Source organism: Oreochromis niloticus, linkage group LG5, assembly GCF_001858045.2.
Source record: "Oreochromis niloticus isolate F11D_XX linkage group LG5, O_niloticus_UMD_NMBU, whole genome shotgun sequence".
Classification (NCBI taxonomy): Eukaryota; Metazoa; Chordata; class Actinopteri; order Cichliformes; family Cichlidae; genus Oreochromis; species Oreochromis niloticus.
The window spans coordinates 9,629,569-9,657,043 of record NC_031970.2 but is presented as its reverse complement, the minus strand read 5'-3'; the positions used below and the strand labels follow the sequence as shown (position 1 = coordinate 9,657,043).

At 37.1% G+C, this 27,475-nt stretch overlaps 1 protein-coding gene across 6 annotated transcripts in view; it reads left to right on the top strand.

The window, feature by feature from the left end:
• Positions 1 to 27,475, top strand: part of LOC100700221 (metabotropic glutamate receptor 4) — a 183,902-nt gene that overhangs the window by 121,718 nt on the left and 34,709 nt on the right. For all 6 annotated transcript variants that reach the window (XR_001225175.3, XR_003220071.1, XM_003453665.5 and 3 more), the window contains 3 exons: positions 16,427 to 16,562; positions 16,766 to 16,920; positions 17,267 to 17,407. Coding sequence is in view for 4 of the 6 variants with exons in the window: in XM_003453665.5 (XP_003453713.1) it covers positions 16,427 to 16,562; positions 16,766 to 16,920; positions 17,267 to 17,407 (432 nt within the window). In the remaining 2 variants the exon portion in view is untranslated. The remainder of the gene's footprint in view (positions 1 to 16,426; positions 16,563 to 16,765; positions 16,921 to 17,266; positions 17,408 to 27,475) is intronic.

Here is a 27,475-nt window from a genome sequence, read left to right as displayed (position 1 = left end):
TCATGAAAAGTACACACACACACACACACACACACACACACACACACACACACACACACACACGTGTACAAAGTATTGTTAAATGTTGAGGGACCATGTTTTCAGACACACAGCAAAGTGTTGCTATGCTTTCAAAAAAGAAAATAAAAACCTCTTGTGACCATGCAAAAGAATAAAATATGCAAAACATGTTTTGTAGTTAATGAAAAATAAAAAGGATGTCAGCACAAAACTAGTACAAACACTTTTCAGATGATTAATTATAATGAACTGAAGGTCAGGCTTTATAAAGGATAAAGACTGCTGCATTCATTTGTGTATAACACTCTGATATTTATTGACATTTTATCAGAAGAAAACATTTCTGAATTGTGCAGAATCAGGAATGCAGAGAAAAGGTTGCAGCATGAGATTTCAGTGAAAATTATATCACTGTCGCTTTGAATTCTTTTCATCTTACTACTTTGATGCAAAATTGGTTTGGTGCAGCTGAGCACTTAACAACATCACAGTGTGTGTGAAATATTTTTCCTTTCTGCACACAAAACACTGAATCCTAAAATCCTGTTTTGGGGATTTATTTGTTTATTTATTTATTTATTTATTTCTGTGTGAGCGACAACACAGACTTCTTTGTTTTAATGTTCTCTCTTAAGATCTGTGTGTATGGTGGCTGTTTATCAAAAACAATTGAAAAATAAAAGGACTTTGAGGCTGTCCTTTAATTATGAATAACTAAGAAATGCTCTGTAATTGTTTGTCGGAGGACAAGCTGACACTTAACGAGGACATTCAAAGAATGCAAACAAGTTCTGTCTTTGTTTATTTTAGTAGAACATCATACTCTGCCATGCTGACTCATCCACATGAAACACACAGATAAGCACAATGAGTTGTACATTATTAAGCCAGGTTACTGGCACACAGAGAAAATAGTACCACCATCTCTCTTTCAGTAAGATTACTGATGGGTTTTATGCCTTCATAATTCTTGTGCAAAGGTGACCAGCTGTGTCTATTTTGTTAAAATTGGAAACAAATGAGCAGGTCAGCTGCTGATCCACTGCAAGTTTCATATTATTTCAGCTCAAGAGAACCAGGGTAAAAGTATCTTCATATGCTGCAAATACTTTTTTTTTTTTATTGCTGATCTAAAACAAAAAAACAACAACAACAACAAAACAGCAATAGAAAGGAAGGTGGAGTGAACTCTGCAATCAATTTGGTTAAAGAGGGGGAATTATTTTAGCTGACCAAGATGTTCTTCAGTTGAAAACAGCACTAAAATTGGATTTTAGGAGTAATACTTATTTCCAGTGCTGAACATTTGGCTATTAATTTTACACATCTGAGCTGTGAGGAAAAAAAATATTGCTTTGTGTTCATCTGACCTCCAATCTGCTCAGAAAAAAGCAAAACAATTTCTTTTAGTATTCAGTATCCAGTATAAATTTGGTGGCCAGGAGAAAAATGATGAGCCAATGTGCAAAAACTGCAGTTCCTCTTGGTGCCACTTGAGAGTGTGTGTCAGTCCCCATAGTTTCCCATTTTAAAATCACATAGCAATTCTGAATAATGTTTGTCTGTTTTTTGTTTTTAATAAAGTTAGTTAGTTAGGGATGTGGGTGCAATGATTGCCTGGTGTCCGATACTGTCCACTAGGGCTGAGCTTCACTGCTGAGCCTCATCCACTGTTTCAAGTTCATACGTTGGACCTCTTTGCTTTAAAAAGCTTCAAAGTTGATTACAAAACCAGTGAATGACAAAGCTACTGATTCAGATTCATTATCTGAATACAATGCAGAGAAAAAAATACTAGCCATAGATCTCCATATATCTTATTATATGTCAGTACAAGTGTCAAGTTTTAGATTGCCTGACTGACGCTTTAGATCATCCTACAATCCCTAAGACAACATTGCAAGCATGGCTACAAATCAAAATAGTCTGCCTGTCTGAGTGTAATCACTGGCGACCTGAATAGCGTCCCTCACAGAGCTGGTAATCCAGGATAACCCAGAAAATTCCCAGAGTCTGTCTACGTTAAACTCTTAATGTAAAAGGTCCCCTTTTGTTGCTGGCACAATCACTTTAAAGCGCTCTTCTCGTTGGGGTAAAGGAGTTGCCAACATGCGTTTGTGGGTATTCTGTGGTAAAATTGAGGTCTACTGTTCTGCTCAGTTCCTTACTGGCACATTTAACAGCTTTCCCTAGTATCCACACATTGTTACTGTAAATCCTAAAACATTTCAATAGACAGGGATAAAGAAGGATCAGGTTTTCACACAACACCCTGATCAGCATCTAGAGGATTTCACTAGAGAAGATCTTCCAACAATTGAGTTGTTTTTGTTACAATGGAATAATTTTAAGGAGTGTAAAGAAGGGTCAGACTATTTTGGGCACTGACAATGTGGTAAAAAAATGAAACATTTAACTGCAGATTTAAATCAACTTTCTCAGACAGAATCCCTCCAAGCAGAACATTGCTAGCTTCTAAAAATCACTCTGTGTACTACTACTATGTTATTTTAGTTGTATTTAAAAATTTTATTCCATTTTTATCTGATAGATAATTTCTGTCCAACTTTCAAAAGACGTCCTATAGAGATTTAATCACACTTTCAGTTGTAGCTAAGGGTGTAAGTTTTCATTCATCAGTCCCACTTGATCATTTGGGGACACCAATTTCCATGATTTCATGAATAAACACTTAACCTGGTACCTTGTAATAACATTGTTGAACAGCTGTGAACTTGTGAAGCAAACATATCAAAATGAATGTTTATTAAATATGAGTGTAAAATGTCTATAATAGCATCCTTAATGTGAAAATCCCACAGTCTTTAACAATAATGTAAACCAAAAGACTTGTTTGAGAGAATTTATGTTTATATTTTTTGCCTCCAGGGAGAGAAACTAAGCTGTTTATTGCTTCACATCATAAACCTCTGTCAGAAACTTCCTCAGAGTCCTAACCAAGAATGACAAACAACTCTTTAATAAAAAGTATTCTTAGCAAAATTCATTTCATGAACAACGATTATCCCAAAGGCAGAAGTAGATATATAGCTCTCAGAAGGATGGAAAAATCCTCAACAATAGCTCATCCTCCGGGCTGAAAGCTTTCAGTGCTTCCATGATCCAGCAACAATAACAACAAAATCTTGTAAACAACTCCCACACTGAGCAGTCAGTCTTTTGCAGCTTCAGATTGTTGATATTTATAAACATATTGAAAATGTGCACGTTTTTTTTACAGCCCACATTTATGCCTTTTCTATAGGGACTCCACAGTAACATCAAATTAGCAAAACAAAACACTTGCCTATTTTTTTTCTTCTTTTTTTGTCAGTTTCCTCAGCAGACAGGACTTTTGTACTACATGAATTCACAAATGATGTTTATATCACCTTCCCACATCAGCGCACCCGCTGAAGCAGCATTCTATAAATCAACTGAAACAGTCTTGGCATTACACCATAAAAAACTTCTCATGGGGTGATAAAAAGCAGGCAAATCAATCAGTCAATTAGAAAATGAAAACATCTGATCCCGTTGTTTTATTCTGTCAATGTTTAATTAATAAGGAGGTGATCATGGCAAATAAACAGAGGTTATTCATCTCCTCCAGCAGAGGCTTTCTTTAGGACAGTTTTGGAGCTAGTTTGAAGGGCAGAAAGTTGATGGGAGTTGGAATTGAAGGGTTTTTGAAAAGAGGGACCAGTCTTATTATTAGGCCATTTTGAAAACACTTTGCTCCACAAATCAGTCTTGAGGTTGCACTTATTTTTCACTGCTTTGCAGATTTTTATGACAGTGTTCCTCCAGGTCTGCATTCATTATATGTGACAGAATGGTTGATACAATTTCTACCACCCAGTATAATGAATTGCAAAATGTGTTTGTTTGTTGTCCACATATTCCCCCAAACCTCTGCATTTGTGATGCTGCAGCCCTGTTATCTTTCAGGCCTGGCAGCTTAAGGGCTTGGATTTTCCTCCTCGAAAGCCCCTATGCTCCCAGGCAACAGGTTCCTCTAATGATGGGAAATTATGCTTGTGGCACGTCAATTATGTTGCAAAAATACTCTGGAGCAGCTGTGTATCATTTCTGGCGGCTTAGCATTTCTCTCATAAGAGGTTTCCCATAGTATTGCAGCTTCCTTCACACTCACAGTACCTCTTACAATAGCACCAATAAAATATTAAGTATAAAAGTATACAAATAGTTTCTGAATTCACTCTCAGTGAAACATCAACATGCTCTTCTCTCCTGTGATGTAATTCACAATTTTGCAAGACAAACCAGCGTAGCCAGATTTGTGAGTGAGTCATGTGTCATCCAATACAGCAGATTTATAAAGTAGCACTGGGCTGTGAAGACCTGTTAACTAATCATTGTCAGTCTGCCACTCCAGATGACCTCCTCTCCACAGAAACATAGAGAAAGAGCAGTTAAGTGAAATTCTAAAGCAGTAGGAGCCTCCTGTTAGGCACCCTCCTCCATATGGTGCCTGTATCCCCCCCTCACCCCATTTAATTAGCACCTTTTGAAGGTAAGCAGGAGTTCTTTTTGCACAGTGCAGGTCAAAGGTGTGAAAAACAAAATCTCTGTAAGAGGCCCAGGCTATCCAGACAGAAACAAGAGGAATATTCCAGTTGTCTGTTTCAGTTTGAAACAAAAAAGAAGTGAGTGCTTTTTTTTTAACCACAAAAAAGAAATGTTATGTGCTTATGTAACAATTAATTAATTGTTATCAATAATTTATGATGAATGTTTATTAATCTTTTGGCTTTCTGTGGAGCCTTGAGGCAACTGTTGTTGTGATTTGGCACTATATATTGAAATTGAACTCTCTGCAGTGTGGCCTTACAAATCTGATATTCAAAAGTATTCATTTGAAAACTTGTTTTCTCTTCACCTCATGCTAATGCTCTCCTGTGTCGTCCCACTAATCACTAACTAGGACAGGCAAAATTATATCCATAAATCAGAATGATTTTGCTTAAAATAGATGCCTGCTAAAACTCGGGCCAATGTAACATCACGTTCTTGGTGGTGACACCTCATATGTTAAAATCATATGATTCTACATAGAGTTTTATCTCTAATTTTGAGTCTCTCTAAAAGTCCTGGAGATTTTATATACAGTGACTGGAATGACTATAACCATTCTTTTTTTAATGGATTAGTTTTGTTTTTTAAACCTATCCATATCTCTGATACAGACTTTGTTGATCTGAGTAAATGTGAGTAAAATCTGTGGTGTGATTTTACACAAAATACATCAATATGCATTCTCAAAAATACGTCATTTATTAACATTTGAAAGAGTAGTGTATTAAAATAGCCTTCTAATGTCTTCTAATCTTCCCCAGTAGGTCAAATATCCAAATGAAAGAACGTTAAGCAAAGTAGATTTAGTGGAGAGGAAATGTGACATGTTAAACTAATTACTCAAAATGACCAATTGTAAATAATCACATTGCTATTCAATTTTAGATTGTCAGCGTTTTGTTGCTAGTGATAAATTTAGAGTTGCACTGGGAAGCCCTTTTGTCATTTTTCAGGGGATCACTGTAGCCAAAGCATGCTTGAAAACTCAGTCAATTTGGTGGCAGTGAACTATGACACTATTACAAAGTCAGTTAGGTAGGCTACATTCTAAAGCCCTCCTTTTCATATGGCACAGTGTGGATTCAGCCCGGCCTAAGGCGTTCCTGGACTGTACTCAAAGGAAAGAGGTCAGACAGAAGTCAATTGTTTTGATTAAAACCACTGCCCTTACTTTTGAGGAGAGGTGAAAAATAAAATACAGGCTATTATGCAGCCTTGTCATTTCTTCTTTTTTTTTCCCTTGCAATTGAAAGAGGGATCTTAGTGAAAAGACTGTGTCAATCCATCTGTTGATGGGATATCTGTGATGATATATCAGAGGTGAAGACTCGCTGGCCTGAATTATAGAGCTCTATAATTATTATTATTTTTTTAGCTTAAATGCAATATGGCAGACACCACCTCCATCCAGTGTTGCTCAAACATTGAGGGATGATTCAATGTGGCACTGTGTTCTAATGTTGAAAACCATTATGGTGAATAGCTTGATGGAGGCGATACCAACTAAAGGTCAACTTTTCAAATAGACAGGTTTAGACTTGACTTTTAAACTTTAGCTCATTTTGGCTCACCACTAACTTAATCAGTAATCTCTGTAGAATCGTTTCTTCTGTAATTTGTCTGCCAATACTGCTGACAACACAATAGGAACATTTTTTTTTATCGTTTTCTTTTTTTTTTGTTTGTGAGAATGGCAGAGGTGAAAGAAATTATTTTTTTTCTCTCTGATGCACTTATAACTGCACATATTTGCCAAAATGTCTGGATTAAGAAAAATTTTGAAAATCTTTTCAGGATATATTTTATATCTGAAATTAAATATATATGTGCTAAAATAGATTGCTTTAAAATGTGTTGACTAACTGTACTCACACTGTTTTTCAGAAAGACATTTTTTTAGTTTTTTGTTTCTGTTTCTTTCTTTTTTTTAAATAGGAGAAGCCATTGATGAGTGATAAAGTGCAAAACTGAAAGCATCAGCTATTCTGTTAGCCCTCAACAATTTTCACACTTACGTGTCAAAAGGCCTGATGCTGGCTGTCACCCATCCTTTGTGCTTCAGCAAATTACTTATTTCAGGAAATGTTTTTTTCTGTCTGTCTACAGCTCCAATTCACTAAAACTGAGAATTTCTAAAGAAACCAGTGAAATATGTAAAAGCAGCAATTAGTTTTAAAAAAAGGCACCAAATTAAAAGTTTGATACTTAAAATGTGTATTTACTTTTCCTGTAAAGATAAGCAGTGTACTAGCTTTAAAGGACACCAATTATGTCTATCTTTATGTTTAGGAGGGCAGCCAATCATAAGAAAGCTGATTTAAAGGGTAGACTTAAATTAAGAGGAGTTAAATGAGCTCGTTTGAGACAGACCGTATGCTAAGGACAAGTATAACATAAATAAAAGGACTATGTTGATGTTTGAATGATAAAAGACTTCTGTTGGCGTCTAAGAATAACAGTATGAGATTGGAAGTAATAACATTTTAATAACAATTCCCCTTTAAAGTGTCTACAAGAGTCATTTTTATCAATAATAATAATGTGAAATGAGACTAAGAAAACAATGCAAGCCATCTCCTCGGAAGGAAATCCAGAATAATGAGTTTAAGATGCTAAAATGGTATACACTTGCAAACTATACCATTTGGTTTTGCATCTGGAGATATATTTTTCACTTTACATATCATAATATAAACACTGATGATTGCAACTTTAAGTAGTGCGATATATTGATTGATTGATTGATTTTATTGATTAGCATTTAAATATCTCAGTGAATACAGAATACAAAATAAAGATTACCACAAAGCAAAAAATCATGAGACAAGGCTAATCAAAAGGTATTGGCTGAAGCATTTGCTTATTATGCCAATGGTATAAAAATAAAGCCCATAAAACTAAAAGCTGTTTTTCCACTTATACCATGTTCATTACTTTGTGTTGCATGTCAGTGTTTCGTGTAGTTGCTGATTATCAGATTGTGAGAGTTTAAAAAGTTCAACCTAGTAAAATTTCCACCTCTTTCAAAAAAATGTTTTTGTTTTACCTGGATCTAGATTTTCCTAGAAAACTAATCACTAGCTTCAACTTTGGTGAAAGTCTAGACCAGAGGTTGGCAAACTGTGGCATGGGTTACAATTAGAGTTAACGTAACCCTATTAATACATATAATTCAATTTTATTTTATTTTATTTATATACTGCCAAATTGTAAGGTGAACACCCTACAGTCACACGAGGAAAACAGGGAAAACACCAACAATCATATGACCCCCTATGAGCAAGCATTTTGGCAACAGTGGGAAGGAAAAACTCCCTTTTAACAGGAAGAAATCTCCAGCATAACCAGACTCGGGGAGGAAGAGAGCCAAATAAAAGACAGCGCAGTAGCTCAATTCAAAGATACAGACTCTTGCAGTTTCTGAACTATTCAAGTATTTTTAATGTCATTGTCCATCAAATGTTGCTCTTTCAGCATATCATTTTACAGTATATGTTGCACGTCATTGACTGTAATGGAAGTGGTTATTTCTGTTTGTGCAAGATTGGTATTTGACTGGTACGGTGTATTTGCTCTCAATTGTTTTAACACAATATTTCAAACTGAAGTCTGAGACTTGCCTGATATGCTTGAAAAGCATAAAAATGAAGTAGCGCTTTAAAGTCAAAAGCATCTAAAGCTTTAAAAAAGAAATCAAGATTGTGTGTTCCACACATTAATTACTTCCTTGAGTGACTCCTCAGACTAAACACACAGAAAGACATGTGTGGTGAACAAATAACAGGGGATAGATGTACAATTTGGGAATTCAGTAGAGCAGAAAAACAACAAATTGTGTTTTCAGACCTAATAGTATTGTATTTTGTTGGTTTAATTGAACAGGAACTGAGCATGGGCCCATCATAACAGATTATAGTATATAACCAGGCACAGTGGTAGGAGATGCATTGGAAAAAAATGTTTTGGAAATTCATTTTGGAAAAACAAATCCCATCAGTGGGCCATATATGTGTGTGTGTATGTATGTATGTATATATATATATATATATATCAAATATATATATGATGGGTTTTTTTTGTCTTTTTCTTCCGGCACATCAGTCACACACAGCAGTTTAAGTTACACAGTGTGCACTTGGCAAGAAAAGAGAATAATTTGCAGAGAAATTATTTCAAATCTCCTCACATATCTATGAAAACAACCTCCTCATGCAAACTATGCCAACAGCAAATGCAGCAGAAAGGTAAAGTCATCACAAGCAGAGTTAGTTTCTAGCATCAAACTGTGTTTCTCAGGATCTGGTTTTCTTCTTTGAATATTTTGTCAGTTCCCTCTTCCTTGAACTTTTCTGACTTTTCTGCTTTTCACATTTCATTTGTAAAACCACAGTACAGCTCTTGAGAACATTAAAATTGTGAAAAGTTCACATTTGTCTTTTTAAATGTATTTTTCTGCAAGTGTAATATCATAAGTCTACATACAATATGAATCCATTCAGGGCTGGCCTCTGTGAGATTACTTTCTCTAGTCCTCATTAATCCAGCAATGTCTGATGACTATTTGGGATTCAGTGCTATCTATGTTTCCTGTGAGGACGTCTGTGTCTTACCTGATTTATTTTTGTGAAATAACTTCACTGACAAAGAGTTCTTTACATAATGCATTCAAATTTGGGAAGAGAGCAGGAAGAGAGAGTTTGTAGTTGAATTAAAAAGCAGTTGTTTTTTTTATAGGACTGCTGCAAGGTTAGCGAGCTCACCACAGTTTGTACAAGTAGTGACTTAAGCAGGGAATTACAGTATGTTTTACCTCAGATTAATACATGAAAGCCATGACATGGAAATGGGCTGTTGCTAATGTAAAAATTCTGTTTAAGTAGAAAGCCTTTGTCAGCTCATGTAGGTCTATCCTTAAAAATTAATCCTGGATTTTTCAGTGGTTGTTCACTGCCGACAATATTACAATACAAAGCCGTGCAGTTTTCTGCAGAATAAAGGCAGGATAATATTGTGACATTTTGTCCTTTGTTGAGTCTGCATCTCAGTAGTCTTTTTATTTTAAGAAAAAATGGCATACATTAAATAGAAGAGTTATCATGCTGGAAGTTAAATCTGTATTTCCCCTTATTTTCTCATGCATATAACAATAAATACATTTCAGACTTAAATGTAGAATTTTTGTAAATGTCTGCAATCGTCTTAGTTTAATAAGGGGCTCGGTTTATATAAATAAGCAGTCCATCTCAGACATTTATTCATATATGCAGTTGCTCAATTTGAGCATCAAAACATACTACTCAAAAAATGAAGGGCATACTTAAATAATATCGGATCTTGATGATTTAGAAATAAAAAAAAATGAAAAACTTTACGGGCATATACTATGCTACAGTCACTAGGAAAACAATGGTTGGTGATGTTACTAAAATGATTGTGAGGATGTGCAAAGCACTTGCAATCTCATTGACTTGAAATGGTTCATTGAAAATCAAGAACAGGTCTGTGACCACTTGCAGTCAGTCGCTGTCTTCAAAGTGATCTTGGTGCATCAGGATGGCAGTAAAATGGGAATAAGATGGTATCAGTCTGCTATCAGTTTGTAGTTGAATTAGGGCATGCTGGCAATTACTTGCAATCTGTTTGTGATAATACAGCAATCAGGTCTGATACAGTAAATTGGTGAAAATAGCAAATCTTTTGCTGTGCACATACACGCAAATTCAAGTTAACTCTTTACAGTCAGAATCCAAAAGAGCCAGAACCTCTTAGATTTAAATGGGAAATACAGAAATTCCACAAATGATGGCTTAGTTGTTGCAGGATGGTGATTTAACACATTTTTGTCTTTCACAGTTTTTTTTTCTTCCAAAAAGTCAAGATCACTGTACTAAATTATTCTATAAACAATGTTGTTATTCCTAACCTCATGGGCCTAATGGTGCTGAATGGTCCATGAGCTGAAGGCCACAGTTAGAGGTTAAAGGATTGATGAGTTGGAACTATTTTCTCATTCTGATGATGACATTATCATTTCTGGGCAAGATACTAATCCTTGCAGCTATGCCAGAGCTGCAGTCGATGATCAACCAGGTGAAGATGCGCCATCTGAGGTGCATACTCTAGGAAGTCAACAAGTTTTTCAATTTCCTAGCAGTAATAATATTTGCTGAGAGAAAGAGAAAATGTCTATCTGTTACACTCTTGCATGCAAGGATAACAAAACCAAACCTGCTATTGTTGTGAAATCTTCAAATCAAAGGTACAAGACTGAAATGTTGAGACAATCTAAAAAATCTTAAGAGTACTGTATGTCACTGTGCACCAGACAAAGAAAAATGATGAAATTTCCAGAAATGGTTGTATCCTGAGGAAACAAAACAAAATTCGAGTGACAAGGAATAGAAAAGTGTTTAAAAAGTCCCGGGTTTTGGATTATACAGGCCTACCTGAGCAATCCAAAGTAGTCGTGATGACAAATCGGAGACATCTGAAACTGCATACAGTAAGTAAAATGGTTAATGGTTTGGCTTGGGATGTATGCATGTTGTACGTTGTGCAAGTGGTCATCACAAAACACAATTAACCTACCTGACTATCATTATCATTAACTTATCATTGACCAAAAGGCCAATTAGTGTAATTGAAAGCTTTCTGTGAATTTGTTTTCAAATTTCCTTTCAATTCATATGATTTTCTTAAGTAACTTAAACAGAAACTTAAACTAACTGTTTAAAAAAAATGTCTCCACACCTCAGACTCATGCAGAAATATTGGTATTTTTACATGATCAAACAGTTTCTAAAGAGTGTACAGCTTATAAGATCTGTGTCTTTATAGCACTGTAAGATAAATAAAGTCAGTACAGCATGCAAATCAAACATGAAGGTAAATCTGAAAGTTCAGTTTGTACGTTTGGTCGCATGTTAGCGGATCAGTCTTAAAACACAACTCTGACATTTTTTTAGGTTTCTAAAGCCGTTTTCTGTTTACACATTCAGCACAGATGGATCAACATTAACATACAAACTCTTAGCAGACAGGAAAAAAAAAACGATGGCACTCAAATCATTAAATCTGTGGGATGTAAAAAATAACAAAACAAAAAAAAACTGTGAGCTGAAAGACAGTAAACACCCTGCAGAGCTGAACAGAACTGCAGTGACATAGTGCGAGTCCTAAAAAATATTTATTACTGTCACTTTGGGAAATCAAACCAAATTCACAAACTAAAAGCAAATGAAATGAAATGATCTTTGTCATATTAACAACATGTAACACAATGAATAAAAAAATAGCGACCACGCGTCACTGGAAATGCCGAGTGTTTCTCAATACTCTATTTGTCTCCAAAAGAGTTAGACGTTTAATAATAGTGTTCACTAAGTTTTAATTTCCACCTATTGCCCATCTGTATTTTTACGTGTTAATTAGCTTGTCATATATCTTCAACATGTTTTCCCTTAGTTTGACACTGTATATTGACAAAACAATGAAGATGTTTTCCTTGTTTTCTTTCCCTACCACCATGACACCTTGTGATGTGAAAAAAGAAAAGAACCTAGTACAAGAGAAGTGCTTGGAAGAAACGACTTGTCAGATTTAACAAGCAAGCCAACAAGAGTCATTGTAATGGCCTGATCTTTAAATGTAAATTTGATTATGTCATTAGTATAATGACTTTGATTGTAGCGATTTATTACAGCTGGGGTTTTTATCCATTCTTCTCTTTGTGATCTGGTCAGCTAAGACTGCAAATATTAGAAAGTGCAGAGAATAAGCACAGAAAATAAATTTAAATAAATGAATAAGAAAAAATGCTGCACTTGTTCATGATGTGGAAAGTCAAGATAGCTAAGTGAACATATACTATAGTAAATGATGTCAGATTATTAGGAAAAGAAAGCTGCAGCTTGACTGCCTGACTTGTCTTCTGATGAATTTATGCCATTAAAATCCATAAATCACTTCACTTTTGACAGCCAAGCATGTCTTCTTTACAATTTAAAAAAAAAAGAAAAGAAGAAGAAATAGCCTCTCCCTGCAGTATAAATCTAATTCTTGGTTATTTGTTCATGAAGTGTTGTGTCCATTCTGTGGTGCTGTGATTTAATCTGATAGAATCCAGTGTTCACATAGTTCAAATACAATAAACGCCGTGGTTGCTGATATCTTGACTTTTTGTTGACATTTTCTTTGAAGATTTGTGTTTATCTCACTAACAGCATGTTGCGCATGTCTGTGTTTATTGGAAGGCATCTCACTATAAATAAAAACAGAAAGAGAAAAATAAGAAACGGTGGCTCAGTTATTGTGACAGAGACCGACTGCGTGGCTGTGGTTGGCCTGACACCACAGCAGCTATTTGTCACTATTAGTTTCCATTAATTTAAGTGAAGACATTGTTAGGATAGCACTGCGGTGGTCCTCTGCTGTGGCAGGTGAGAAACTGCAAAGAGATGCTTGCCTTGAATGCTTGTCAGTTATCTAAACCCATCCATTTTGGTAAACGCCCAGAATGACCAATAATGGAGCCTGTTTGAGTGAAATGGACAAGTGGGTCATCACACATAAATGGCTGAAGTGATGAAATGCTCTCATGACTGCAGTCAAGACACACACATCCTGCAGCATATCTACCATAAACTAAACAATGATCTGAAGCATTAAGACAGTTAAAGTGTTATTTTTATCCATGCTAAACATCTCTTTTAGCATCAAACATGGAATGCTCGTAATGAATATTTCCTCCACCGAATCGCTGTTGGTTTTTGTGATTTATTTAGTGATTTATATTGCTCAAGTGTTGTGGTCATGGACAGCTGTTTCCCTTAGCCGCAGGAAAAATAGATAGTAAGAAAAAAGCTACATGGAGAAATAATTGCAAAAGAAAAGTAGTGAATATAAGAGTGTGGGTGACGCAGATGTACAGGTTGTTACAGAAATAATCCTCTCTTTTAAGCATACTGCTTTTGGTGACAAATCAATTCACAGAACATTTGGATAAAGTGAGGGTTTTTTTGGCATTTCATCAAATGCATGAAAAATGCATAAAAATATCCCTGCATGGTCACCCATGATAAAAATATTTCCAGGGACCACTGCAATAAAAAAGCTGTAGATGTGTCAGTCTGTCTGACTGACTCAAAATATTTGCACAAATTCAAAAGGTATGAAATTTCATGTTTCATTTTCAGGGTTGTGTTTTATTGGACCAATGGATTTCTCCGAAAGGGTATGTGCAATACTTGTGAAAACCAACATTTTGCAAAAAAAATAAAGAAATGCGCTATAGAGACAGTTGGCAAGGTGAAAAAAATGGGACATGGTTTGAATTCACCGATACCGTTAGTGGGAAGGGTAATTGAAAAAACAGTGCAATGTTGTTCTGAGTGATCACCTGTTTCAGGCAATATTTCTGCTGCGACAGGAGTGATCTCTTCCAGGATGAGAATCGAATACGTAGGCTATGAGCGATAACTAAATGGTGTGATGATGATTCACATGCTGTGCCCTTGCTAATCACCAGATCTTCAACACCTTTGTGCCAGAGAACGTCCTCACCCCCATCATCAAAACACCAGATGGTGGAAGAATGAACAATCAATGTCAAAATGCACTGATGGTCTGCTAGTGGCACGCTTTGGCTCAATATCTAATTAAAGTGTTTAATATTGACTTTTCCTTTCCTTTCTTTTCCTTTCTGTTTCCCTTACTTGTTGATGTGGGATGTATAAAATGATGACGCACAGGGGAGACTCACAAGTAAAAACAGCTCTGCTTGGTTGTGTTTTTACAGGATTGAGTTATCCTGCTGCCTTATTTCTGTTTTTATACCCAAATGTTTTATGAACACTTATTTAAGGAGTACCAATACAAGTACATATATGTGCTCCAAGTTGTGCTGTAAAAGAAAAAAATAAATAAATTAAATTTGGAAAAGACAGCATATCACTGCTGATCATTGGCTGATGCTGTTATCCCTTTTGGAGCTTCTTTATATACCATTCCCTGCAGGTTTTTTGCTGACAACATTTTAAATCTTTGCATGTCTGAGGACTGAGCCAGGATTTGTCTGACCTTCTCAAACTTAATGAGGTTCACTGACAGGTGAGGAAGGAGGAGACAGTTTCATCCAACAGAGGGACTCTGTCTCAGACTTCAAAACTTTTTTAGACAGCTAAATGGGGACAGGTTTAGCTGCCCCCTCATTAGGCTGGGCATCAGAGCAGAAGACCACCAAATGGCAGGAGTGTAGGCTATAGACTTTTACAAAGTGCACACACCTTAACTAAATATATGTAGGTGTAATAAAAATAGGACTCATTTGGCATTCTAGTACTCTCATTTTTACTAGTTTGGAGAGCAATATGTGACAGTTAAAAAATAACACACACTGCTTTTGCAGTTGTTTAAGTAGTTATGACCCGCTCACTCTTTCTGGCTTCTAAACAATGTGTTTCTGTGTACGATAAACAGTGTAAAGTATGTGCAAAGCGATCCTCTGGCAGTGTCCCTGCTGCCCGTAGAGCTGCGGGAAGCTCAGAAACAATCGTTCAGACAAACATGGCACTCTGAGGCGCTCTAAATTTCACCCAAGAAATCCTGTTGGAAAAGCCCAGGAAAACTCACTTGAGTGGCATAAAACACATGTCAGCATCCTCTTTCTCTGTTGCCTTTGCAAGGACTCAAAGTGCATTTTTTTCCTTTTGTAGTTTCTCTAACTCTGCGTTGTCTAGTGGGTAAAGAACATACTTCCTATAATATTTCAGCGTTTTATTACAGAAACCGGATAGGCCAACATAACCACAACCTTCACAACATGCCTGCAGCGGTGGAGAAACAAAGCATTCAATAAAAGCCTTTTGTGCCAGTGTTTTGTGCTATCATACTAACCAGCATGGCCAGACCTAACATGGCAGAAAACAAATCAGAGCTGCAAAGCTGTCCTGCCGCATAAAGGTCCTTTGTATGCATCACAATGAACAAACATTACCTTGTTCATTTGGTACATAAACTCCGAGGTCCAGGCTTTCAGCATAACTTAAACAGAGTTAAGAACATTTATACCTGTCCAAGTGAAGCCTAGAGCAAAAAAGTTTGAAGAAGAATAGCACACACAGTAAGCTTTATTGTTAACAAGCATTAACAGTACACGAAAACCTGTTTTGTCCATGGATGAGCGTTATTTAATTTTCAGTGGAAATTATTTAAAAGTGTGTAAAGTACTGGTAGACTCCCACGCTACCTTACCTGACAGAGTTTGTTCCAATTTTTTGTACAGTAACATGTAATCTCAGTGTTTGTTCTGTCTGGTAGCAACAGTGTTCAGGTAAAAGTGAAACTGTATATTTCAATAAACTTAGATAAACTTTTTTTATTGACTATTAAAATATGGAAATTCATGACAATGCTCATGCTGTCACATACATTGCATACATCTTAAACCTATCCTCTGAATCAACATATAGTATGGGTGAGCAGAATTTTCAATTATTAATTGCAAGATAATTTCTCCTGTCCCACAAAAATGCAAAGACTATTTTCCTGGTGAGAGCCGTTAGTAAGTGAAAATGATGTTACTTTAATAAACTATAAAAGACAGTTTGTTTCTCACTTAATAGCCACCACGCTTTATTTAGCAACATACAACATGTAATTTCATATTAATTTCATGTGTGCTATTATGTTAAATTCAAACCACTCAATTAAGTACCGTACTAACTGATCATTGATGTTTTAATCATATATTTGCGTTTCTGAGATTTATCTGACATATTATTTTACGTCTCTATATTTGTTTTTCTAGGCGGTGTGTGCATCTCCCAGTCTGTCAAAATTCCCCGGGAGCCCAAGCAAGGAGAGTTCGACAAGGTCATCCGGCGACTCAGAGAAAATCCAAATGCAAGAGTCGTCATACTTTTTGCCAATGAAGATGATATCAGGTATAACCTGGTAATAGATTAACACTTCTTTTGAAGATTAGAAAACATGACTACAGCAGACAGCATGCAAACATGTGGGAACACAGTCGTTTCAGTGCGGCTCTGCCAGACTACTGTGTAATGAATTGCACAACAAAATCAAAGTGGAGCTGGTTGGGATGCTGACCTTATCTGTGGCAACATCTGTTTCCTCACCTTCGCAGGCGGCTGCTCCATGCAGCGAAAAAGGCCAACCAGACAGGTCATTTTATCTGGGTGGGTTCAGACAGCTGGGGCTCAAAGATCTCTCCGGTTGTGCAGCAGGAGGAGATGGCAGAGGGAGCAGTCACCATCTTGCCCAAGCGTCAGTCCATCAGAGGTACAGAGACGGACATTATGCAAGCATCTGATCTCCCTGCCTTCTAAAATCATGTGCACATATCAGTGATTTATTATTTCCATGCAAGTAAAACAAAACTATTTATCTTTTACTCTTTCAGAAGACTACCAGTTGTTTTGTAATGACTTCAACACTCATTTAATCATCAAAGATGTAAAAAAGTTCAGTCAAACAAAAAAGAAAAAAGAAGCAAAGTGAATGTGCACACGATATTGAATTATTGCTGTCATATACTCTAGAACACATGACAGCTACCATTCTCATATAGCGTTGCTTACACTGAGAATGACTGCATCACTGACAATGAACCGACTGATCTGTCTAGGGTTTGATCGTTACTTCATCAGTCGAACGCTGGAAAACAACAGAAGGAATATCTGGTTTGCTGAGTTCTGGGAGAACAACTTCAACTGCAAACTCAGCCGTCATGCGGTGAAGAAAGGGTCCGGGCTCAAGAAGTGCACAAGTAAGATATTCTCCTGTTGAGAAAAAGCTATTCAGTGTTCTTTTTGTTTAAACTTTTACCCAACATGAAAACATTCTTCTTTTGATGTATCATGAGGGAGGTGACACATTTGGCTCATGGGGAAAGTGTTTTGACAGCATTGCCCACCTATTAAAAGTGGAACCGCTATACATTCAGTCTTCAAAATCACAGTTCATCTCACAGCTCATTTCATTGCTGCTCTATATTTCTGCTGAGTCTAGTGTGTTTATCCACACAGCTATAACAAGTGGATGGTTTAGCTCGGCTGCATGCTTAAAGCTTCGGGCTTAATGCCATACTTTATACAGCTGTAGATAGCACAATCTCTCTTGGTGGGAAAAGTCACTGCATATTTTATCATGATTTAAACCTCTATTAAGTAGTAAAACATATAACAAAATTGAAATTTTGCTTACAGTCACCCCACTATCTTGAAAACTGCAACAGGGTAAAAACTAAACCATATTAATGGGCAACTAAGTTAAATTAACCCCCTTCCCCAAAGAAAAATCCAAAACCAATGTTCTAGACAATGCAGTAGTTATAAGCTGATTAATTTAATATAAGATTTATAGCATATCTGTGATCAGCTCTTATTAGCATTCAAGCCTTGTTACTGCATTACCTTTTCTATCTGCTAAATACTCCATTATGCTCAATAGCTAGTCACCAACCGTGTCTTTATGCTGTTTGGTGCAGGCAGCTCACTGTTGTTTTTAAAGGTTTTTTTTTGCTAAAGGCAGCTACTTGGTATGGCTGCAAAAAGTTGAGAGAGCAATAAGAGTGAAACAAAACACTGAAATTGTTGGCTAGACACCTGAACAATGATCTAAAGTTGATTATAAAGCTCTGCAAAGCTGAAGGGAGGAGTATATTCAGGCTATAATTCTCTATAAAACACTTTTACTTTCTACATTGTTCCACATTCGATATTTCTCGCTGTGTTTTTCCTTTTTCTTTTCAAAGAAAACAAACTTGCACAGTTTTAAACCCTAAATAATATTAATTATAGCATCTTTAAAAGTAGTAGATTTATTTTGGAAAATTAAAAAGCAAAAGAAACTAAGGTAATATTTAGATTCACTTTTGGAACCCAGTTTGTTTCTAGTGCCAGTCCCAAGCCCCAGGTAAATGGAGAAGGTTACATGAGAAAGGGTATCAGGTGTTAAAATCAAACAAGCAGATTATTGAGGTTTCCACATGCGATTTCCATGCCAGATCAGTCAGGGCTCGAGTTAACAATAACTGCCTCCAGTGCTGTTGCCCAACAGCGTGTCAGTGGAAACGGTTTTACTGTTGGCTGAAGACAAAGAAACGGGGAAGGTGTGTTTGGAGGTAGCAAGAGAGACGGGAAGGTATGAGTGTGGAGGTGAGAGCAGGGACTCTGTAGTCTGGTAAAGGGAAAGAGCTAGTTCATGTGCTGGAGAGAAGGAAGGTATATTGTTTGTGCAAGAGACCAGGTGGAAGGGAAGCAAGGACAGAAGCACTGGAGGTGATTGGTAATGAGGTTATTGGATGAGACTTCAGTGGACATGTAGGTGAAGGGAACAGAGGTGATGAGGAGGTGTTGGGGACGTATATTGTTAAGGAGAGAAATGCAAAAGGACAGATGGTTGTGGATTTTGCAAAAAGGATGGAAATGGCTATGGTGAACATGAAGAAGGAACACAAAGGGATGTATAAGAATGGAAGGACGTACATATAGGTGCACTACATCTTATACAGAAGAAGCAATCTGAAGCACAAGTGGAAACAAGAAGTGGAAGTGAGTGAAGACATAGGCAAGGATTAAATGGTAGAAATGTTGCACAGTGAGCGATACTGCCATGAGGGCGTTTGTCCTATTCTCTGGACAGAGTAAAGAAGACAGAGTGACGTGATGGTGGTCACTTTCATAAATGTTACTGCGGAAAAGTATTTAAAGGAAGAGATTAGCAAAGAAAACATGAAAAGTAGTCAGGGTGATGAAGAAAGCTGACAGGACCAGATTGTTTAACACAATCTTGGACAGTGAGAGGATGCCTGAGCAATAGAGAGGAAGTTTACTGGTGCTTTTCAGGAACAAGGGTGATGTGCAGAGCTGTAGTAACTACAGAGAGATAAAGCTGGTGAGCCAGATCATGAAGATATGGAAAAGAGCTGCTGAAGTTAGGTTAAGAAGATAGGTGATAGGTGCAAACAGCAGTATGGCTTCATGTGGAGAAAAGAGCACAGTTCCAGTGTTTGACTTAGAGTGTTGATGGAGGAGTGTAGCGAAGGTCAGAAGGAGTTTCACAGTGTATTTGTGGTCTAGAGAAAGCACAGTGGTATACTGCATGAGAAAGCCAGAAATGGCAGAGAAGTATGTGAGGATGGTGCAGGATATGTTGGTTCTGAGCTCCTTCTTTTTTGCAGTGGTGATGGGCAGTTTGACAGATGAGGTCAGGCACATGTCTCTGTGGAGGATGATGATCACAGGCAATGCTGTGATCTATAGTGAGAGCATGGAGCAGGTGGAAGAGAGCCTGGAGAGGTGGAGGTATGCTTTGGAGACAAGAGAAATGAAAGTAGAAGCAAGACAGAATACATTTGTGTAAATGATAGATGTAACAGTAAATCTACAAGGAGCAGAGGAAGTGAAAATGGACAAGTATGCAACTATCAACTATCCAAGAGAGGGGAAGAAGACACCACAGGTTTGGTGGACACAAGTGTCAGGAGTGATTTGTGACAGCGGGATAGCAGTAAGAGTAGAAAGGGAAGTTTTGCAAGATGGCGAGCCTCTTATGATATATGGTTTGTAGACGGTGACACTAACAGAAAGACAGGAGGCTGAGCTGGAGGTGGCAGAGTTCAAGATGTTAAGATTTTTGTTGGAAGTGCCCAGAATGAGTATATCAGAGGAGAGATAGTGGATATACCAGACAAAGGATGTTAAAAATTGAGTTGCCAGGGACGAGTAAAAGAGGAATATCACAGGAAAGATTCATGGAAGTCATGAAGGAGGATGTGCAGAGGGTTAGTGTGACAGAAGAGGATGCAAGGGATAGGGGTGCCATGAAGGCAAGGATTTGCTGCAGTGACCCATAAAAGGAACAGGTGAAAAAAAAGAAGAAGAATTAGGTGTGTTATTGGTGGGGAAAAAAATCAAGTAAGAGTTGCTGCATGCAGCCCAGCAAGCAAGAACACTACCAAGAAACAGTCTAACATTGCTCTCGACTGTCAGGTCTTAGTGATCCCTTGAGAATCTCCCAAGTTTGAAAATTGCCACGTATAGCCTCAACCCTCGAGTGACATCAATTAATGGAAATATTTCTCCCTAACGTATGCACAGTAGCAAAATGACTAATTAATAACTACAGCATAACACCGAAGTCTGCTGGAAAATGTAAAATATACAACAGAGAAGAAACCAGAGACGCAAATAAGATTTGTATGATAATGACCATCATTACGGCCAAACACTGCAGAATTGTTGCAGATTTCATGCGGTAATAATCCATATCCTCTTAATTACAGGTAGCTAGTATTGGCACTAAAGGCAGATCATCACAACTGGACTGTTAGAATCAGTTTTTTACGCGAAAAGAAGAGGCCAAGTGATGACTGAATGGCTTTTCAACAACCTAAAAAATTAACATTCAAATGCCCAGATTTGAATTATTTAATCTGATGATAAATTTACGCTTACAAATTACTTGCATATTCTCTTTATTCTTAAAATGTGACAGTATTGTGCTTTAGAGGAGCATGGAAAGCTGGATATCATAGAGCTCTGTGTCATTCTTTTGGTAATAAAAAGAAAGTTGAATTTGATTGAATTATTGTAATTTCATATAGCCCCCACTTGCCTCTGAAATAAACATATACTGAATCAAGACAGCTCACTGTGAGGACACAAAATACACAACGGATAAAGAAGTCATAAAAAGAATCACATTATGCTTCATAACATAGTTGGGAATGAGGAATAATTTTGGGGGCATACAGGATTGACAGAAAAATAGATCAGCACACAATTAGAGAACACAAAGTTTAAAAATCCCTCTCTCGAATTTACAGTTAAGAATGAGCAATTTGTCTTTAGGCAGAAACCATGCAAACTCCAAGAAATCAAAGGAAATAAAAGTAACAATCTAGCTGCTGTAAGGTGACAGCACTAACCACTGAGCCACCACCTGCCCTGGAGCCAGATGTGTATATCTGCAATCTACATACACCAGTTTCCACACATACACTAGTATTTAAAAACAAGACTGGCGTGACAGCGTGCGTACAATACGTCCACACTGGCTTTACATGGCGGTAATCCACACATCAGTGGCTGGGCTGAGTTTCACATGCTGCAGCATTATGACTAAGAGAAAGAAAAACATCAAAGAGAGAATCTGGGCAGGATTTGGAGTCGGCGCATTGCACAGCTCCACATGTTCAGTAACATTTATGAATGTGAGCACAGTCTGTTTTCATTCATTTTCTGAAATAGTGACCTTTACTTACAAAGTTTACTTTGCTTTTATTTCTTATTTCTTCAGCCCCGCAGTTAATGCTAATTCAAAATTTATAGATGTTGATGGCTTTTAATGTTAAAAAAAAATAAAAACAAAAAAACCCATGAAGTGCCTCGTTAGGTTGACAGCACTCATCAGGACTGCAGCAGCAGAAAGAAACAAAACAAAATACAGTACACTGCTTGAATGGGTGTGTCGGGAAATAGGAGTACATGATTCTGTTACTAATGATGGAATTTGTGTTGAAGATGCATGCTATCTTCACTCAGTTCAGCTGTTGTGAGGCCACAGGTAATGTTACACTCTTCGTTGTCTTTATTCTTTTCATTTTTTTATATATTTAGTTCTTATGAGGCACCAGCTTTACTTTTTCCTCTGGCAATTTTTTGTTGCAAAAAACAAACAAACTGATTTTGTTGCAGGGTGGGGGGAATCCCTCTTAGTGCAGTTCAGTAGTGCCATAAATCACAAAATGCTCCAAACTAGCAACATTATAGGCTTCATGGAGGTAGGATTTACTGCATGACTAAATTAGATTTTTAAGCTGGTTGTACATTGTCTTACAATGCTATAAGCATCGGTCACAGCTGTGCATTACCCTACGATATAACATGAACAATATAGACTAATTTTATTTTTTTTTATTTTTTTTAAAAGATTTCCAAAGATTTTACCATGCTATTTATTGCATGGTAAAATTTGAAGTGACTGTAATAGACCACTCAGTCAAGAGGACTTTATGGCAGTGCAAAATTTACAGCTTACTTTTCTAAATGTGATGAAGAACTCTGATTTGTCGGGTAGTTAACTGACAGAGCAGACATTACCATTTAGATATATTACCTCTAAACAGTTTCTCAATTAACTCTCTGAAAAATATAGTTGATATGAGAGCCCAGCTGATATAGGATTCTCAAGACTGATATCGATATTAAGCAATTTAAAAATCCCATTATATCAGTCCATATTTTTTCATGTGAAGCTATTCAAGTTATTACTAAGATAATATAACAGTGCAGTTTTATAAATAAACTTATCGGCACAACAAGTCCTAGGTTAATTAATTATGCTCTACTCAGCTGGGTGTTGTGTTTGTGGCCACACCTTTTGGCAACAGGGAAGTTGCAGAATGCCCCCTGGTGGACAAACTATGTAATGCAACACTCAGGACATGGTTGAAGGGTGTTTCTCCCATCTTGTCTTCACGTCATTTATCAGTAGGAATAAATGGCAACACCAATATACTGACAAATAATAATATTTGTTTTGTAATATAGCAGTTGGACTCTACCTGATATACTACTAAATCGCTATACATTACTTTGTATAGCAAATGTTGAATTGACTTATTTTGATTGTTTTACCTTAATGTTTCCAAATTTTCTTCAACCACTGACAGTGGAGGTACAGTAAAACGTGCTTTTCTTCCTTTGTTGAGCATAACAAGTCATAACAACTACACCATAGCAAAGCAATTCTGACGTACGGTGTAAATGGGCATGTTGACATGCAATTATGCGTGATTGTGGATGATCATCCCACTTAGCTCTGCAGTACTAATGTGTATAATAACATGTAATGATAAAAGACAAGGACCCCTGTGCTGAGACTCTAGAGAATCTTAATGTTTATTTATTTGTAGATAAAGGGCAGGGTTGGTAAAACAATAAATAACTGAAACAGCCCTGGTGAAACAGTACAAACAAAATACACCAGAGACATACTTTTACTCAAGGGGTGGGCTGCAGAACCAACAGCTGGTGCTGTGTTCACAGGCAATAAAACCCAACACAGAGTATTCTAAAGAGATAACACAGAGGGTTACATTCAGGGCATCACTCAGGTGGATAAGATAGTACTGATGGATCAATTTGTCTACTGATTGGCTACACTGACCTCTGCCCACCCACCCAAGAGGAAATGTTGCCAAGAACAAAAATACTAGATAGCTCCAGTGACCCTCTGGGAGTCTGCAGTCTGATCAACACCATGGCCAACACTCATACCATGTTTTCATTTCCTTATATAAGTGAGATGGAAAACATGGCACATTGTTTATGTTTGGGCTCAAATGTGTTTCCATTTATTCTTCTTTGTGTCTTGAAATGTCTGTAGTAGGTTTATACTGAATGTTGAGTACTGATGTATATTGATATTAACAGATGGGTCTGGAGGAAGATTTACAATTTATGTTTTGAAATAGTGTTTTGTGGTAAAAATTGCAAATAAATAAACCACCCCGTTTCCTCCCTCCCAAGTTATAGAAGATAAGCCAGTTGGTAATCTAAATATGTCTTAATGTCACAAAATCCTGTGCAGACCAAAACAAAACAAAATGTCAAACTGTTTATTAATACTGTCTGACTTTCCAGCTCTGTCTGTGGCACTCCATAGTCCTTGTGTTTCTTGTAGATGATGCAGACCTTTAAAACTCGTCAGGTCGCATTGTTTTTGTTTTGTTTTTTGGAAAAAAGGCCAAATCACTTCCTAAAATAGCCGGGTACTGCATTTTTGAGCAATTACAGCAACAGAGTTTATTATAATGAAGCAAGAGAGCATTAATGTGGCTTATTTTGTTGGGTTATTTTCTGCCACCAGAACAGGCTTAATACACCTTGGTAGTTATTTGGCAGGTCTCTGGAAATCTATTCTCTCACACAATTTTTCCAAAGATATTCCTTAACTTTGCATTCTGATAAAGGTTATGAGTACTGGTCCAAAATTTCCCTGAGGTGACCCTTCATGCATTGTCAGAAGAAACCACTCTGATCAGGATAGAAATTTTCATCAAAGTAAAGGTGATCACTCAGCCCTGTACTTATTTGCAGTGACCCTTGCAGTGACCTCTCACTCCCTGAGACACACACACTGTAACAAAGTTACTGAATTCATCACTGTAGAGATCAAGGTTGTTTTTCCTTGTTTCTGATCAGAGATATCAAAGCTCTGTTTTATGTTATGGGATTTGCTGAACTTATAAATCTATAGAGAATCTCCAGTTTAATCCTTAAAAATAAAGATGCTCTGCTTCAGAATGTAAATGTGTGTCTTATCTGCAAGATACATTCAATCAATGAAACCAAAACTATAAATGGGGAAAAACTGTTATAAGAGGAAGTGTTCCACAATGAGACAAGGAAAAAGAGTAAATAAAGCAAACATATGATGATTGTTATCTGCCAATAAAACATTAAAACCAATGATGATCTTTAATGATTACTTGTACTCTCAATGATTATACACTTAAAATATTTTTAGCCTTTAGTTTCTGCAGAAGCGTAATTAATAGCTCTGAAAATACCCACATTAACATTGTTAAGTTTATCTCTATAGCAGGAGTGAGTGTTGTATAGGCACCTGCATCTCACACTAAGTAGCTGTTCTTCTATCACTTGCCTCGCTCATTACAGACATTTTAGTATTAAACTTCCCTATCAGCTCTGCTTCACAGGGAGTGAGAGTCTCACAGAATTTGTTTGAGGTTAAAGTATGACACTTGAGCTGCCTCTTCACTGGTGGGGAGCTTTGCAGTGTCCCTGTGGCAGCTGTGCAAAAACCACATGGGGCATGCTGCAGAATTATCAGTGTCCTGAGAGGGTTAGACTGCTTAGTGTGATCAAAGGATAAGGAGGGTATGAGTGACTGAAGAAAAAAAGTGAGACTTGTCTTTTATCTGGGAATGAAGGAGATGTAAAACTGATATTGATTAATGTTGAGAGGAGAGGGGAGGTAGAGCAGGGACCCATTTCGCTGGCTGTGTGTTTCGCCTCTGTATTAACGATGTGAGCGGAACAGCACAGAAAAAGTAATGCAGATAAACTGAGCATGTGCTCTCACATCCAACCATCTATTTTTATACTGCTCACCCTAAACAGCGATCCAGGGTGACTAGAGGGTTTTTCAGCCTTCTCTGGGTAAGAGATGGGGAATATTGGACAGCTTGCCAGTTTATTACAGAAAAGATTTTGTAAAAAGTAATTGAATTCATTGTGGAAATAGATTAAATTATTTTAGGAAGCAGAAATCTCTGATCAGTGGTGTGATGGAGAGTTTAAATAGTCTAAAATTTAAAGCCTACCCTTGAGTTGATTCCAAGCATGAGAACATGAAAAAGACAATACAACTAATAAAACTATTAACCAGTAAATAGCAATTTCATTTAATTAGTTAGAATGTTGACTGGGGTAGGTTTTGAAATCTGTTTGCTAATATGATGTAACCAAATAGGTCTTTACATATACACTAATTGGCCACTTTAATAGGTGCACCTGAGTTGGACTCCACTTCAGCCTAATCCAGGCCAACTCCAATCCAGTTGGATTGAGTTTGCCTCGAGAACTGCCCTAATTCTTCATATTCAACAAGGTGACAGGAAACATTGCTCTGAGATTCTGGTCCATATTGACATAATAGCATCACACAGTTGCTCCAGATTTGTCAACTGCACATCCATGCAGCAAATCTTTGTTTCACCACATCCCTAAAGCGCACTATTAGATTAGATCTAGAGACTCTGGAGGCATTTTGAGGACAGTGGATTCATTGTCATGTTCAAGAGACCCGTTTGAGATGAGCTTTGTGACATGGAACATTATCCAACTGCAAGCAGCCATCAGAAGATGGGTAGACAGTGGTCAAAAAGGGATAAACACAGACAATATTCAGGAAGGCTGTGGGGTTTAAACATTGTTCAGCTGGTTCTGAGGGGCTCAAAAGGACCATTTGTTGGTTACACTGTTGTTTATTACATTGTTGTGACACGTTTATTGAACATTAATACAGTATAGTTGTAAAATTCTTTTTTTTAAAATCAGTGTTAATATTGAAATTACATTTGCTTGAAGTAGCATTTTAATTATTTGCTTCAATAACAAATTTTACATTGACAATCTGGGACCACAAAATGTGAAATCGTTTCTTTTTTGAGTATTAACCCAATAGCAGTTTTTTTTAATGTGATATCATATTTGTTATCATTTTTGATATGTTTTTATATAGTTTAAATTACTATTTCTGTTTGACTGAAAACATACACACAACAGCATATTTTTAGTCCTACATGAATTGAGACTTTCGCTATACAATCACGTATAGGAAAATTCACAGAAAATGTGAAATGAAGGCGCGTGACACATGTCAGCAGCGTCACATTAACTTAAAAGATGGTCCGATTGCCTCAGTGGACTGGATGGCCTGCAGCCGGTCGTAAGCTGAAAAATAGGTCAAAGGTTTTGTGCCCACACTGTCTGTCACATAATGTCTTGTGTTTCACCTCAGTGGAAGACACCCACACTCAGCTTCTGCTTTGCTTAATCTAAAAGGATTTCTCTGAAAGCAAAACGCCAGCTTGGAAAAGTTGTGCGAGAGTGCCAAAATGCCAATGAGGAGTTAGCTACAAAGAGAGACAGAAGGAAAAAGGGAAACTGTCTTATGGAGAAGAGACAATACAAAGTTAGTGTGGGTGGCCTGCCAAGACTGAGAGAGAAATATCACTCTCACACCCACTCTGGCTCACAGGATTCCCCACGGCATAAGCATGGCGGCCAAACTGTGACAA